General features: G+C 57.7%; 1 protein-coding gene across 1 annotated transcript in view; it reads left to right on the plus strand.

Annotated features, from left to right (window-relative positions):
• Positions 1–13691, plus strand: part of ZC3H4 (zinc finger CCCH-type containing 4) — a 41932-nt gene extending 28241 nt beyond the window's left edge. The window contains 5 exon segments of the mRNA XM_019803585.2: positions 4695–4872; positions 4875–4959; positions 5162–5505; positions 8323–8574; positions 9803–13691. Coding sequence (XP_019659144.2) covers positions 4695–4872; positions 4875–4959; positions 5162–5505; positions 8323–8574; positions 9803–11322 — 2379 coding nt within the window. The 3' untranslated portion in view covers positions 11323–13691.
• The last annotated feature ends 2532 nt before the right edge of the window (positions 13692–16223 follow it).

The raw sequence follows: 16223 nt of genomic DNA on the forward strand, positions 1-16223 counted from the left end.
ATTTTCAAGAATGTTCTGTAGTGGATTTAAACGATGTATAGATTTTTTTTTTTTTTTAAGATTTTATTTTTCTGTTTGTCAGAGCACAAGCAGGGGGAGCGGCAGGCAGAGGGAGAAGCAGGCTCCCTGCTGAGCAGGGAGCCCGATAATGGGACTTGATCCCAGGACCCTGGGATCAGGACCTGAGCAGAAGGCAGGCATCTGAGCCACTCAGGCATCATTACAGTTACAGCTTTTAAACACCCGTGTGTACGTAGTCTTCTGAATCTCTTTTTTTTTCACTTGCCATAATGCATTTGGAATTCACATTGTTGAGAAGAGTTCATAGCTGTTTGTTGCTGAGCAGTACTCTGTTGTATGGATGATCTAAGTTTGTCTGGTTACCAGCTGAAGAAGATCTGGATTGTTTCCAGTTTAGGGCAGAAACAGGATTTTTAGCCAGCTGATACGAGCGGATTTCTTCGGCCTGATGACCCTTGGCTCACATGCCTTTGTGTGTCTGCAGGCGTGACTGTCCTTTTCCGTTGAGAGGTTGCCGCTGACTTTTGGAAAGTTTTGGCATCGGTCGGGTTCTGTCTTGCTAGAGAAGGGCCCTGGTTGTCTCGTCTGTTGTGAGGATCCTGGGAGCACTTGTCCTCGAAGGTGGAGAGGCCCAGGAATGGATGCATGGGAGGTCTGGAACAGATGTGCCCCTCTCCACATCTCTGGGCAAGGGCTGCACGGACAGTTTGGGTTCAGCTTTTCTGGCGGGAACGTTGTTTTAATGTGTTTCACGCATCACTGTCTTGGCCTCAAATGCGGGTCAGTTCCTGCTTTCGCAGCAACACGCGTGGCCCAGGGTGGGAGATGGTAGGTAAGAAGGAGCTGGTCTGGGTGCTGAGCTGGGGTCTTAGCGAGGGGTGAGGGAAGCGAAGTCCTGGAGTGGGGGGGTGTCCTCCAGCTGGCCAGCAGGCTGTGCTGGGACACCCCCACCTGGCGTGAGGCGGCAGCGGAAGCCCTTGTTGCTGAGAAGCCGAAGTCCCGAGTGTGGGCAGGGCCCAAGGAGGTAGGAGCTCGGGGGAGGCCCACTCATCAGGGAGTGGCAGTAGCGCCCTTACCGAGAGCAACCAGGGGGTGAGAGCTCCAGTTCCTCCCATTAATCATGAATTCGTTAAGTGCCCGGTGTGTGCTGACCGCTGCCTGGTGCTGGCAAATAGTAGCGAAGACGTCACCGGAGCCTCGCTCCCCAGAGCTGTTGGTCTAAAGGAGAAAGGGACGTTGGCCAGGTGTTTCCGGCTGGTGGGTGATACAGAGAAGCCTGTTCACGACACGCAAGCCTGGTCTCTGGAGGCCCGCAGAGGCCGGTGTTGGGAGGCCCCCTGAAGGAAGAGTCACCCCGGGGCAGAGAAAGCAGCTCGTTGAGGAGGGATTGAGGGGGACCTTCTGGGTGTGAGCTTGCGAGGCAAAGGGATTTGGCCCCTCGGTGGCCAGAGCGTGCCCCCCGCTCCACAGCAGGGGAGGAAGTTGTGGTCAAGGTTGTTCCTGTTTAATGAGGTACAACCTCGTTAGTTTTTGCCTTCTACCTGAGGGCATCGAAGGATCTAGCGGTGCAGAGGCACGGCCGTGTTTGTGATTGATGTTTGCTCTGTCGGTGTGCAGGGAATGGTGGGAGGGCGACTAGACTACACAGGGAGGCAGGGGCAGAGTCCCGGCCAGAGGCAGCGGGGCCCAGGATGGAGGGTGAGGGTGTGGAGGGCAGGTGAGCCACTCGGGAGGTCCAGGCAGTAGCTTGGGAGCAGTGTGTGAGAGTGGGACCCTGATCCTGGCTTGGGGTTCGGGAAGTAGAGGGGCCATCCTTCACAAGAACCCCGCGTGTGGCGGGTGGGGAAGAAGGCATGTGGAACGAAGCGTGACAGGGTGGAGCGGATACCTGCAGCTCTGAAGATAGATGGGTCTGGGTCCTGGCAGTAACCGAAGGCGTGCGGGTGGGCGGGCCCTCGGGGCCGGGGGGACCCCTCCTGCCCTCGAGAAGAACACCAAAGAGCAGAGCCAGGCTAGCCAACGCCCAGGCAGCCCCGGCCCCCTCGCCTCTCCCATCCTCCGCTGACCCGACATTCACGAGCTGTCCTCTGGAGTCCAGGGAACGCAGAGGGAGATGCCTTTGTTTTCTGGCTTGCTCATCCAGCAGATGTGCGGCAGTGCCTAACACTGGGTTGGGGGAGGGGAGGGTTAGTGTCCCGGGCACTGGGGACGCAGCGGTGAGGAGATGAAATCCAGTCCTTGGCCAGATCCTGATGACGCAATGGGACCGGGGCACTGGCGGGCACACGCAGGGAGCCCAGGGGCGCTCCGACAGGTTGACTTGCAGAGGTTCAGGGAGGAGGGGACACCTGGCCGGCCCCTAGGGCGAGTGGCAGGAAGTAAAGAGTGAGAGAGGCACGTACTGAGCAAGGGACACGGTGCCGGCAGCAGCTGCACGCATGGGTGAAGAACCAGAAGGGGCCGAGGGGCCAGTGCGCTGGGCAGGAAGCGAGCAGAATGTGGGGGCAATGAGGCATCCGGGGCCTGCCCCTGCCTGGCTCCCCACTGAGAGTTGTGCTGAAAGACGCTGCTGGTTCTGGGCACTGTTTCCCACACTGCTCTAGGCACTGGGCACGTGTTAAAATGTGGTTCCAATTCAGTAGGGGCCTCTCTGCTGCTCCTTCACACTCAGACCGCACCTTGAGGGGCAGGGCTCTAGGGAACAAAGGTTTTCTGTTTGGATTGTCCGAGTATTCTAACACCCTTGGAGCCAAATTCCTCTTGGGCTCTGCTGTCCCTGGGTGCAGATGCTGTTCCTGACTGAGGGAGTGAAAAGCTGAGAACCGCCTAACACCCGCCTGGAGGCGCTGCTGCCACCACCCTCACTCCCACCATCCCTGGGTGCAGGGGCGGGGCGGGGGGGTGTTGTGTAATGTGATGCTGAGGTGCTAGAGGGGGGACCTCTCTAACCCCCATGTTAGGATGCACTAAAGTGTCTCTGCTGAGGTTCCTAAGATGACTCTGGCCCAGTTCGATGGCCTGGGACCTAGTGGGTAGCCTCCGTGGGCAAAGGCTGGAGAAGGCACCGTCTTCCAAGAGTCCACACCCCATGTAGTCGGAAGGGCTGTGCTTGACTCCTCAGGTTGTGACAGCACTTGTGGAATGTTCTCGACTGGGGAGCATGATGCAGATTCCGTCAGTGCCCAGAGTGGTGCCTCTGCCTGGCATGTACCAAAATTCCAGAATCCCAAAAGGAGAGGGTGTGTTTCAGCGGAAAGCACGTTGTTTATTTGAACATTTTAGGCACAACGAGCACCTCTTATCAGTCAGGGAATGCTAGGGGACCCCTCCCCCCCCCCAATCCAGGTTCCCAGACACCAGCCCCAGACCACGGTTGCTAGCAGTCCTTCCAAGAAAAGCAGTCAAGACTGCTGTGTTAACTTTTCTGCACGGTGAGACATTCTGCTCACATAGTTCATCTACCCTGTACCCTGCTCCCTGCTGGGCCCCAGGCACGAAATAGTCCTGCCCTTACAGAGTTGACAGCCATTGGGTGAGCCAGGAATCACCTGGAACACAACTACACACAAAGTCTTAGAGAGCTCGGCAGTGCTTTGAAGGGTGCTGATGGTGTTCCAGCAGTGAACGCAGGAGATCAAGGCGGTCACACTGAGTTGACCTCTAGTAAGAGACCCCAACATTTCGGGGACACGGAGCCACAGTTAGGAATAGAGAGACAGACACCCAGGAAGAAAGCTGGTCCCAGCGCAGGCGCCGCAGGGCAGAGAGCTCTGCTGTCCGTGGGACTGGCATGGGCCTGGGTCCACAGGGTTGAGGAGTCCGGGGTGCCCCGGAAGGAAATGAAGCTGAAGGCTGCAACCCTGTCCTCTCCAGACACCCAGCCCTGCTGTCAGGCCCTGCGGCTCAGTGTAAGCATTCGGGGTCTGATTACAAATGTAGTGAGAGGCCCTTATCCAAACAGGACAGTGGCATATTAGCCGTGAAACGGGCGATAACACACTACAGCGTGGATAAACCTGGCGGNTGCGGCTCAGTGTAAGCATTCGGGGTCTGATTACAAATGTAGTGAGAGGCCCTTACAATCCAAACAGGACAGTGGCATATTAGCCGTGAAACGGGCGATAACACACTACAGCGTGGATAAACCTGGCGGGCGTGCTGAGTGAAAGACACCAGTCACAAAGGGCCACACGGCATATGATTCTGGTCGTGTGAACTGTCCAGAATAGGCAGATCGAGGAGATGGCAAGCAGATGAGTGGTTGCCAAGGCCTGGAGGAGGGGTAGGGGGAGTGACGGCTAATAAGTATGGGGCCTTATTTTGGCGTGATGGGAAACTTCTGGAACTAGGTAGAGGTGGTGGTTGTACAGCCTCGTGACTGTACTTAATGCCATTGAATTGTTTAAAAGGGGAAAGTTAGTGCCTTTTGTGTTCTGTGTGTTTTGCTGCAAACAGGAGTGGCTCCCCCTGCCAGAGGGTGGCAGAGGGGATGCGGCCGTGGCGTGGATGATGAGTTTTGTGCCAGAGAGGCTGTGTGCTCCTTGGCTTTATGCTTGTGAAAGCCATGGGGTCCTTGTGTTTTTCGGTTTTCCTCAAAAACTTCAGCTCCCCACGTGAGAGGCGTCTTCCCTGCCTCCTCCCGGTCCTATCTCTCCCTTTGTTCTCACCCGCAGATGTTGGCTGACGACGCGGAAGCGGGCGCCGAGGACGAGAAGGAAGTGGAGGAACTGAAGAAGCAGGGCATCAACCCCCTGCCCAAGCCGCCCCCGGGCGTGGGCCTCCTGCCCACCCCTCCTCGGCCTCCCGGCCCCCCCGCCCCGACCTCTCCCAACGGCAGGCCCATGCAGGGCGGCAGGACATGTACAACAAGAAGATCCCCTCCTTGTTTGAGATCGTGGTGCGGCCCACGGGCCAGCTGGCTGAGAAGCTGGGCGTGAGGTGAGTGCCCTGGGCCCCCAGGGTCAGGCTGGTGGGGCAGCTGCGGCCTCAGCCAGGCTCCCCCCGTGCCAGGGGCCTGTCACCGTGAGCCTGGTCTGGAGCCCTCGGTGACCAACCACGTGGACACCTCCGTGTCTCTTTGACAGTGTGGCACCGTTCTTGCCATGCAGCCCCTCTCACGGGCACTGTTTCTTCCTCCTAGGTTCCCTGGACCCGGAGGACCCCCAGGACCAATGGGCCCTGGGCCCAACATGGGCCCCCCAGGGCCAATGGGGGGCCCAATGCATCCCGACATGCACCCGGACATGCACCCCGACATGCACCCGGACATGCACCCCGACATGCACCCTGACATGCCGATGGGCCCTGGCATGAATCCTGGCCCGCCCATGGGACCCGGTGGCCCCCCAATGATGCCCTATGGTCCTGGAGACTCCCCACATTCTGGAATGATGCCCCCCATCCCGCCATCCCAGAACTTCTATGAAAACTTCTACCAGCAGCAGGAGGGCATGGACATGGAGCCGGGACTCCTCGGGGACGCAGGTGCGCGGGCCGGACTGGGGGGTGGGGGGCCGCCACGACTGGCCCTGGGGAGCTTAGTTGGGAAGGCTTGGGTTTTCTGCCCCATCCGAGTCTTTCAGAGCATGAATCCAACTCCATCTCTGTCCCGTGAGTGGTTGCACGTTTTCAGTGACGGGGGGGGCGGGTGTTCACTACCGTGTTGAGGTTGAAAGGAGTCTTGTGATATTCTCGGTGTAATTTATTTGTTTCACACATTTTGCGGGATGTGCCTGGAATCGGGACCATGGGAAGTCAGAGGGGTGGGTGTAGAGTGGTGGTGGGCTCTGAGGCGGAGGCACCCTCTCCAGAGCGTCCTCCTTCCAGACGGTTCTTGGTGTGGAGCTGCCGGTGTCGGCCTCGCGCCTCTGCTTGTTCTGTCCCCACGACCAGCCGTCTTCCTTCTTTCCTTCCTTTCTTATTCAAACAAGAACGTGTGTGGGTAACAAGTTAGATGTCTGCCATTCAGGGTGGTTGGCCTACCGTGCCGCAGCCCGGGGAGGTCCTGTGCAGCCTTTGGGAGGGCAGGGGTGCGCCCGCTGCTGCCACAGGGCAGCCAGGGTCCTTGCCTCAGCCACACTGTAGGTGAGGGAACCCACCAGGAACGTGTAAGTAAGCGCGTGAGCTCCTTTCAGTCGCGTTCATGTCTCAAAAAAGTCAAGCCGAGTGCTTGTGGCTGAGGGTGGGGCCGGAGGCAGGTCGGGAGCGTCACAACCGCGTGGGCACAGTCAGCAGAGGCCTCTGTGAGACGCGAATGTCGGGCTGTGATGGGGAGGAGGCCGAGGTGCAGAGACCCCAGCCAGGTGGCTTGGGAGAGGGAAGAGGGGGAGAGAAGTCCCTGCGTGGGCCTCAGACAGCCCCGGCGAGGTGGCCTCACTGGAAGAATGATAGGGTGCAGGCAGAGCATTCGAGGGTGATGGATAGTAGGGGCTCCAGTGGAATCAGGGAAGTTTCTGGGCTGCCGTGGAGTCTTCTGGGCAGAGGCGGCTGCGACGGGGCAGGAAGTAGGAGGGGGCTGGGTTTCGTGGTGGGGACGTAGCGCCATGGGGCCAGCATGCCTCCTCGTACACACGTTATAAGGTGGGAAGGAGCGAATGCACAGTCATTGGGTGGAGGCTCATGCTGTCCCCGTTGCTGGGAAGTCCTGTGGAGAGAGGCAAGTTGTGGGTGGGGGGCACCCCTGCTTTGCGCCCCCTGTTAAGCACGAGAGGCCCGTTGGACAGCCGTGTGGAAATCTGGAGGGGCGTCAGGGAGACTGCAGCCTGGAGGCCAGTGGGAGTCTCTGGCGTCTAGGTGGTTTCGGAGCCATGAGAGCAGGTGTTGGGGCAAGGAGCAGGAGTTTTAGAAAGAGAAGTGACATGTTGTCAGGCTGTATGAGAGGGGGTGCTGTGGTGCCCGCGGCCCCGTCTTTTCTAAATATATGGGGAAAGTACGTGGAAAAAGGTCTGGGTGTGCAGGGAAAGCACGTCCGTTAAGCTGTTAACAGTAGGTATGTCTAGAATAATTCGCTCTAATTCATGAATCAGGAAATCTACGCTTTTAAATAAGCACACCACTCAGTGGTTTTTACTGTGTTCACGGTCACGCAGCCTTCGAGGCATTCATCTGGGCTGTACGATGTGTGCAGGCGGGCCTGGGACCGTTCACTGAGTGTGCTCAGCTCTGCGCTGGGGCACCGCATAGCGTCAGCCTGCGCCCAGCGCATTCAGTTAATAGAAGGAGGTAATCTTTCACTTTCTGCTTTATATGCTTCGTGGATGAAATATTTACAAATCATTTTAACTCTTAAGTTATGGCACTGGCCACGTTCAGACGCTCAGTAGCCTCATGGAGGATAGTGGTGGCCAAGTCCCACAGTGCAGATACGGAACATTCCTCACTGCGGGACATCCTGTGTGCGGGGGCCAGTGCCGACCAGACATTGTCTGTCTCAGCGCAAACGCACGCTCATGTGTGCACACGGTCTCCACGTGCGGCAGTGCTGCTCCCTGACCTTGGCTCTGATGTGGTGGAGTTTGTGGAGGTCGGCGGTTGATGCCGCGCACCTGCCCACGCTGCAAGAATGAAGGCAGACCCTCGAGCCTTGCACTTCCGGGATGCCATGTGGGAGGAGCGCCCCCCAGCCCCACGCCCTTAGACGTGGCAGCGTGCGCAGGAACGTGTGCGGAGCTCGGGGGCCCATAAAGGAGGGAGGAGGGAGGATTAGCCAGGAGCCTGTGGCTTGACATGTGGCCATAGCTGCATTTTGGTTCTTTCCTTCTGTTCATAAGTCTTCGTTCACCGTGGTTGAGCTCGTATTGCGAGCTCACTATGAGACGCAGTGTTTCTCTTTTCTGGTTATTACAAAGAAACCGTAAAATGAATGCTCGTTGCCAGTAATAGGAAGAGATCAGAAGCACGTGGGGTCGAAAGGGAAATATCCTTCAGCTCTCTCTCCCGAATCTCATTCCCAGACGCACTGTTTTCTGTCTGTCTTCAAAGCCTTTTCTTTGCATTTTATAAACATCTGTATGGTGTTCCGTCCTGTTTTCACTTCATGAGCATTTGCCCACATCACTGAATCGTGCTGTGAACCCCGTTTTCAGTGGCTGCATCCTGGGTGGGGATACCCTTGTTGCCCGCTCCGTTCCCTGCTGTTGGGCTTTCTGTGGGGACCGTCCTGGGGAGGGTAGGAAGGGACGGGCTGCGCATCGTCACCCATCACCATTTGGGGGGGGTTCTCCAATGAAGGGCACATGGGGGGTTGGAGTCGGCGCCGCGAGGCCCTTCCCGACATGAACCCTCGGTTCTTCCCTGCCACAGAGGACTACGGGCACTACGAAGAGCTGCCAGGGGAGCCTGGGGAGCACCTCTTCCCCGAGCACCCTCTGGAGCCCGACAGCTTCTCTGAGGGAGGGCCCCCAGGCCGGCCGAAGCCGGGCGCCGGTGTCCCCGACTTCCTGCCCTCAGCCCAGAGGGCCCTGTACCTGAGGATCCAGCAGAAGCAGCAGGAGGAGGAGGAGAGAGCGAGGAGGCTGGCTGAGAGCAGCAAGCAGGACCGGGAGAATGAGGAAGGCATGTGTCCTCCCCAGGGGCAGGGGCTTCCCCTGACAGGCACAGGCCCCCCGGGCCACTGTGCAGTGGAGAGGTGGGAATGCCTAGGTGGGGTTTTGTGTCGGAAAGAAGCCCATGGCCAAGGAGAACCCTTGCTCAGGGCCATGAAGCCAGGCTAGGGCTGCTGCATTGCCTGTCCCTGAGAAAATTGGAAGTCAGGGCTGTCCTTCAGTGTCTTGGGGGTCAAGAGACACCCTGATCCCATAGAGGAGGGAGGTGGGCTGGTCCCTGGAGGAGACAGAGCCAGCAGGATTTCCCTTCTGTGCCCTTACAGAGGCTGAAAGGAGATGCTCGCAGCTCCCCTTTCCCTAGACCATGTTCTCAGGAAGTCAGCAGATGACAGCTAGTCGCTGACATAAACCAGTAACAATCAGCAGTCACAGCTGCCAGGTCGCTCGGTGCGACACACTGGATCTGATGGCATCCAGCCCAGAAGGAAATGGGGCGGACAAATGGTGTCTAGAACCAGGAGCCAGAGGCCACCGGTGGCCCTTGTAGGAGCCTGGGAGCAGGTGGGGACAGTGGGAAGAGGGGACAGCGCCCTCCCTTGGTGGCTCCGGTTTCACCTACCTAGAAGGTTGGACTTAGGCTGGTTTCTGAGTCGGCCCACCCGGCCCCGCCTCTTTCTAGCCAGTGACTGCCCTTCCCTGGGACATGGTAACGTTGCGAGGGGCCTGGGGGCCAGTGTCTGTGAGCCCCGAGCACAGTGAGAGTGGAGTCAGTGGTAGCTGCTCCCAGGTACCCAGAGCTGGGCCTGCCTTGTTGGGACCAAAGTCCATGGGGGGTGAGGACAAGGTGGCCGAGCCCTGGGCTAGGATTCTGAGCTCAGCCCCTGCTCTGCCCCCGATCTAATGGTACTGTCCATGCCTCCTCCACTTTCTCGTCTGTCAAACGGGCATGATAATAACACTGTCTCCCGGTGGCCGTGAGAATTAATAAGACAAAGCACTTAGAGCAGTGCTGGCACACAGGGAAAGGTCTAGAAACATTAGCCAGTGACCTGCCAGGCCTGGCTCTGAGGCCCGGGCCACCTGAGCTCAGTGGCCGTTCATGGCAGCCCTCGGAGGGAGGGGAAACTGAGGTTCTCAGAGGTAAGAGGCAGAGGAGCCATTCATCCAGCGGGCTGCTGTGGGTTCCAAGAGGGGTGGTGGCAGATGGTCACTCATGGCCCTCCTCCTCTCTTTCTTAGGTGACACTGGAAACTGGTACTCCAGCGATGAGGATGAGGGTGGGAGCAGCGTTACTTCCATCCTTAAGACCTTGAGACAGCAGACGTCTAGCAGACCCCAGGCTTCCGTTGGAGACCTGAGCAACAGTGGGCTGGGGGATCCCCGCCTCCAAAAAGGACACCCCACGGGAGGCCGGCTGGCTGACCCTCGCCTCAGCCGGGACCCCAGACTCACCCGCCACGCCGAGGCTTCCAGCGGGTCCGGCCCAGGAGACACGGGGCCCTCTGACCCTCGGCTGGCCCGCTCCCTGCCCACCCCCAAACCGGAAGGTGGCCTTCATTCCAGCCCTGCAGGCCCCAGCGGGTCCAAGGGGTCTGGAGCGCCCCCTACAGAAGAGGAGGAAGGGGAGCGGGCCCCGCGGGAGAAGACCATTACCATTCCCCTGGACCCTCTCCCTGGGCACCCGCTGCGGGACCCGAGATCACAGCTGCAGCAGTTCAGCCACATCAAGAAGGACGTGACCCTGAGCAAGCCGAGCTTCGCCCGCACCGTGCTCTGGAACCCCGAGGACCTGATCCCCCTGCCCATCCCCAAGCAGGACGCGGTGCCCCCTGTGCCTGCGGCCCTGCAGTCCATGCCCACCCTGGATCCCAGGCTGCACCGTGCCACTGCCACGGGGCCCCCCAACCCCCGACAGCGCCTGGGCACCTCCACAGACCCCGGCACGTCCGGCTCCAACCTGCCTGACTTTGAACTCCTCTCTCGCATCCTCAAGACGGTCAATGCCACAGGCCCTTCAGCGGCCCCTGGCTCCAGCGATAAGCCCAGTGACCCCCGGGTGCGGAAGGCCCCTACTGACCCTCGGCTTCAGAAACCAGCAGACTCTGCTGCCTCCTCCCGGGCTGCGAAGCCCGGCCCCACCGAAGCATCCTCTCCAGCCGGCAGCCCCAGCGGGGAGTCCTCCCCACCAGCTACCGCCCCCTATGACCCCCGAGTGCTGGCTGCCGGTGGCCTGGGCCAGGGCGGCGGCAGTGGGCAGAGCAGCGTGCTGAGTGGCATCAGCCTCTATGACCCCAGGACTCCCAACGCAGGTGGCAAAACTGCGGAGCCAGCTGCCGATGCGGGCGCCCAGGCCAAGGGCCCCGAGGGCAATGGCAAGAGCTCTGCCGCCAAGGCCAAGGAGCCCCCATTTGTCCGCAAGTCCGCCCTGGAACAGCCAGAATCCGCGAAGTCGGCTGCAGATGGGGGCGCTGCCACAACCACAGACAGATACAACAGTTACAACCGGCCCCGGCCCAAGGCCGCTGCGGCCCCCAGCGCGACCCCGGGCGCCCTGCCACCAGACGGCGCCTCGCCCCAGCCTGGCGTGCACAACCTGCCCGTGCCCACCCTCTTTGGGACTGTGAAACAGACGCCCAAAACGGGCTCTGGGAGCCCATTTGCCGGCAACAGCCCAGCCCGCGAGGACGAGCAGGACGCGGGGTCCCTGAAAGATGTTTTTAAAGGCTTTGACCCCACTGCCTCGCCCTTTTGCCAGTAGTGTTAAGCTGGAGTCAAGCGCTCCCTGCACCCCACCCTTCCCAGGGCAGTATCTAAGGGCAGCAACCAGAGTTGGGAACTTGGGGGGAGGGGGGCTCTGGGTGATTTTTTTTTTTCCTCTCTCTTTCTCCATGTCTTTCTCTCTCTCTCTCTTTCTCATTTTCTCTCTTTTTTAATAGTACTTTCTTTACAACATATAAATTGTATATAACCATTTTCAGTCCGTTCTGGTCAGTGCTGTGGGGCTCTCAGGCTCCCGCCAAGAAAACCTTCTGCACGTGAACAGTTGTGAGTCACCTGGGCCTCAGCCCCAGCTGGCACTTCCTCTGGCCCAGCTCAGTTATCAGGGACTCTCTAAAGGCTGGAGCCCCAGTCTGGTGGCTGGGGGTCTGGTGGGTTTTCTGGCCAAAGCTTGGCCCCTCCTCCACCCCCCCGCCCGCCCCTGAGGACAAAGGGAACAGGTGTCCTAAGGCACTGAACGCTGCTCACCCCACATGAGCAAGGAGAGATGAAGCCGAGACAGTGGGCAGGCCCTGCGTGGAAGCAGGTCCAAGCGCTTCTAGAACCCCATCCCTTCTGCAGTGGGCAGGCCCTGACGACCTAATTCAGGGACCGAAGGAAGGAGACAATTCAAAAGAAAGGCAGAGAGCCCTCGGAAGCTGCCTGGGCCGGGAGAAGCAGAGTCCCTTCTGCTCCTGTCTCCTGTGGATTCGTACACCGGCCTCCCTGCTGCCCTCCGTCCAGAGTTCGTCCTCAGACCCGCATCCTCCGCCCGTATCAGAAGACTCCAGGGTGAGAGATGGACCTGGAGGTTGCAGGGCTGGTGTGGGGCGGCATACCCCAAAAGCTGCCTCCAGCAGGCAGCCTCCGCAGACCATGTGTTTTCTGTCAGTATTAGTTCCTGTCCTGTCCTGTCGCGGCCGCGCCTCCTCCCCTCAGGCTGGCGGTCTTTCCTGGTCCTCGGGGGCCAGAGCACCCAGTATGCTGGCCCCAGCCCCTCGGGGGATAGCTCAAGGATCCGTGGCGTGGCCGCTCCACCAGGCTCCCGACGGAGGGAGACCCAGGTGGTTCTTGGCAAAGTGTTTCTCCTCTCCGCTTGCTTTGAACCTCCTTGCACTGTGTCTAACTTAGGGCCCGTGGTTTTGGTGTGTTTGGTTTTCTTACCAGCTGACAGGTGCGTGGGTTCAGAGGCATGTCACAGTGTTGGATTTTGGGGTCTTGAGGAAAGGGCAGGAGACTAGCCAGGGTGGGGTGGGGGCTGCCAGGCCCTCTCCAGGAGAGGGCCCAGCAGGACCCCCACTTGAAGGGGTAGGGTGTGGAACCAGAAACCTGCATCCTGCTCTGTCCTCCGGCTGAGCTGGGATGGGAGCAGAGACATCTGCACTGGGCTCCCCCGCACATGCCCCAGGACCCTGGCTGAGGTCCAGCCCTGTCCACAGAGCTCCAGAGGAGGCCCACCCTGTGGAGGTGGCCTGGAGAGACCAGCCCGTGGCTCGGGGTCCTTCCCAGCTATGTGTCCACATGTGCTGGCCGTCTCTTGCCTTTTTCTTCTCATCCCATCATCTCACCTGCCTTGCTTAAGAGCCCCACCTATTCCTTGCTAACAATGAGGAAACCTGATGACCCAGCCAAAGGGTTTCCCCTCCCACCTCTTTGGGTGGGAAGTGAATGAGGCTCCTATACCAAACCCCTCTCCCTGGAAAAAGAAAAACCAGTCCTTGAGTTTGGGGCCAGAAGCTGGGGCTGGAGAAGGCGGCCCGCAGGGTTAGTGCGCCGTAGTCAGGTTGGTTTGGTTTGTCTTTGTCTTTTCTGTTTTTGTTGTTTTTAAACAATCATTAGTGAGATTTTTCTTCAGCCACCAGTGTTGGCCTTGAAGCAAAGGGCTGCAGCCCTTGGTGTTTGCAAAAATAAGTAAGAATACACAGTGTGGCTGTGGGTTTTTGTGTTTTTTTTTTCCTCCCTCCTTTGAGAATTTTCTTTTGTAAAAGCAAAATTAAATACTTTTTTAAAACCGAAATCTGTGGATGAAATAGAAGCTGGAACCCTCCTGTCAGAATATTCAGCCTAAGAACCTCATGGGACTATGAATTCCCCGAAATTTTCATTTGCCATCAGGCCAAGCTTTTAAAACACAAAATGTTCTCTAACCAGGATTGTAACAAAAGTGTAAATACTACTTCAGAGTTGAGAGTTGATGGTGCAAATATGTATATAACGTACTGTATTTTTACAATGATCATCGCATGACTGTCCCAGCTCCCTTTTTGTACTCCTTATCTGTCTTCCAGAAATGTCACCTGCCCTTTCTCCTGTGGTCTCTTAATCCAATAATTGTATTACTGCCATTAAAGGATGCAGTTATTTTAAAACTACTGCCGTCTTGCCTCTCTGTGCTGCTCCCACCATCCCTCGTCCTGGGAGTGACAAAACCTAGATCTGTTCTCCTGGTGGCCGGCCCCTGGGTGACATTCGCGATGACGCTGGGGGGTTGGGGCCTCCAAACAGCCTTGCTTTCCTTAGCTCTTGGCACCTGCCTCCCCCAGTTCCCAAGCCCTCTGCTTTGGGCCAATGTCAGCGTCCAGAGTTATAGCGGTGAGCTCCACAGCCCCACCCCTGCACAGCCCACAGAAGGGGCCAGTGGTGAACAAGCAGGGCACCGGGCTGGCTGAGAGGGATGAGAAGAAACGGGAGCCCTGACCACTACGGACTGAATGTGTCTCCTCAAAATTCGGGTGTTAACACACCTATTCCCCGCCGTGCCGTGGTGTTGGAGGTGAGGCCTCTGGGAGGTGGTGAGGTCGGGGGGACGGAGCCTTTGCGCTGGCCGCCAGGCTAAGCTGGTAAGCTCTACATTGATGTCAACATGTCAGGATGCAGACTTCGAATTTCTTCCAGTTCATCTGCGTGATTTCACCTGGAACTCAAAACTCCCAACTCTGCCGGCTTAAACAGCCAGGAGCGCAGCACCTTGGGAAGGTCAGCAGGGCAGTCCCAGGGGTTGGTCAAGTTGGAGTGAACTCTATACAGGTTTGGGCCGACTTTCCTACTGCTGGTTGTCCCCTCGTGATTGCACGATGGCGAGAGCAGCTCTTCCTTGCCCCCCCCCCAAGTGCAGAAGCAGGGAGGGAGCTATCCTAGACTTCCTCATGGACAAGGGAACACTTCCTGGAAACCTCTCAGCACACTTCTGTCCCACCTCGTTGGCCTTCCCTGCGTTGGTTGCCGGCAAGAGGGACACTGAAGTCTCGTGTTCCGTGCTTAGAGTAATCAAAGATCCAGCGTCCTGAGGCTGAGCACACAAACACCCGCATGGCTCGCAATGCCGGGGAGGCACGGGGGATGAGAGCCACAGTGATGATTCAGCCAGCAGGCGTTGGTGAGCGGCCCTGGGCTCCAGCAGAGGCGACCCGCTGGCTGGGGCAGAGACCTCCAAGGGGAAAGGAGCTGGCACCCGGACCCAGGAGGTCGGCAGGTCCCGGAGAGCCTCAAAAGCATTGCTACAGACGCAGGGAAGAGCCTGGAGAGTGTGTTCAAGTAAGGCAGTGGCTGGGTCGTCAGACTGGAAGCTAGAACCTTCCTTCCAGCAGGGTTGTGGGAAATGGATTGGCTAGGGCAAGATGGGGGTGCAGGGAGCCTGGTGGGATGACAAAGCAGGGGGGGTGCTGGGGAACCAATGGACCTGAGACTCAGTAGAGAGGAGTTGGTACAGTGACACATTAGGGGTGACAGAGAAGAGGGGTCAGAGAGGATGTCTGAGCAGCCCAGTGGAGGGCAGTTCCTTGCTGAAATGGCACTGGGAGGACGAGGTGGTCCGGGAACTGGCCAAAAGCCCCTCTGGACTGGGGCTCTGGGTGGAGGCTGGCTAGAGCTGGATGATGGCACCCTGAGGGTCACTGTTGGAGGGAAAAAGGAGCTGAGAACAGAAGGGGCCAGTGAGCATCAGCTGGTGAGTGAGGCCAAGAGCCATGTGGAGAGCCTTCCACTTTCAAAGATGACTGGGGCATTGGGATTGGCACCCGTGCCAATGTCCTCGGGCACCTGACCCGACCCTCTGCCCAGATTCTACAGGTGTGAACGTGTGACTGTACTTGCTTTGTCAAATGCCTACCCATTTGCCCATCCCTCTCCACCCCTCAGAACACAGCTCCCCAAATCCTTCAGCATGTGTATCGTTAACCAGAGTTCAATATTCACATTCCTTTTTTTTTTCAAGGTGCAATTTCCGTATCATGAAATGCACAGAATTTCCATGTGCACTTGTGGAGTTTTGAAAAATGCATCCATCTGTGTGCCCCAAACCCCAGTGAATATAGAGAAAGTTCCCTCCCGGTCGGTACCAGCACTGTGCCCCTGGATGGGAGGACCACAGTTATTTACTCGCTCACCTCCTGGGGGCCCTTTGGGGCTGTTCTGTATACAGCTGCTGAACACGTTTGCGTGAGGCCTCGGTGTGAACATAGATGTTCATTTATCTTGGGTAAATAGCTAGGAGTGTGATTGCTAGGTCCTAGGGTAGATGAATGTTTAGTTTTATGAGAAACTGCCACACTCTTCCAGATCGGTTGTACCATTTTTCGTTCTCACCAGCAGTGAATGAGAGTTCTGGTTGCTCTATATCTTTGCCAAAACTTTCCCATATCTATTTCATTGAGGCGAAATTCACATAACATAAAATTAACCATTTTTTAAAAATTAAAAAAAAATTTTTTTTAAAGTAGGCTCCACACCCAGCATGGAGCCCAATGCAGGGCTTGAACTCACAACCCTGAGATCAAGACCTGAGCTGAGATCAAGAGTTAAATGCTAGACCGACTGAGCCACCCAGTTAACGCCCCCAAATTAACCATTTTTAAAATGAACAGTGCAGTAGCATTTAGTACCTTTCAGGGGTTTAGAACGTGG

Source organism: Ailuropoda melanoleuca, chromosome 12 (genome assembly GCF_002007445.2).
Source record: "Ailuropoda melanoleuca isolate Jingjing chromosome 12, ASM200744v2, whole genome shotgun sequence".
In the NCBI taxonomy this organism is placed as follows: domain Eukaryota; kingdom Metazoa; phylum Chordata; class Mammalia; order Carnivora; family Ursidae; genus Ailuropoda; species Ailuropoda melanoleuca.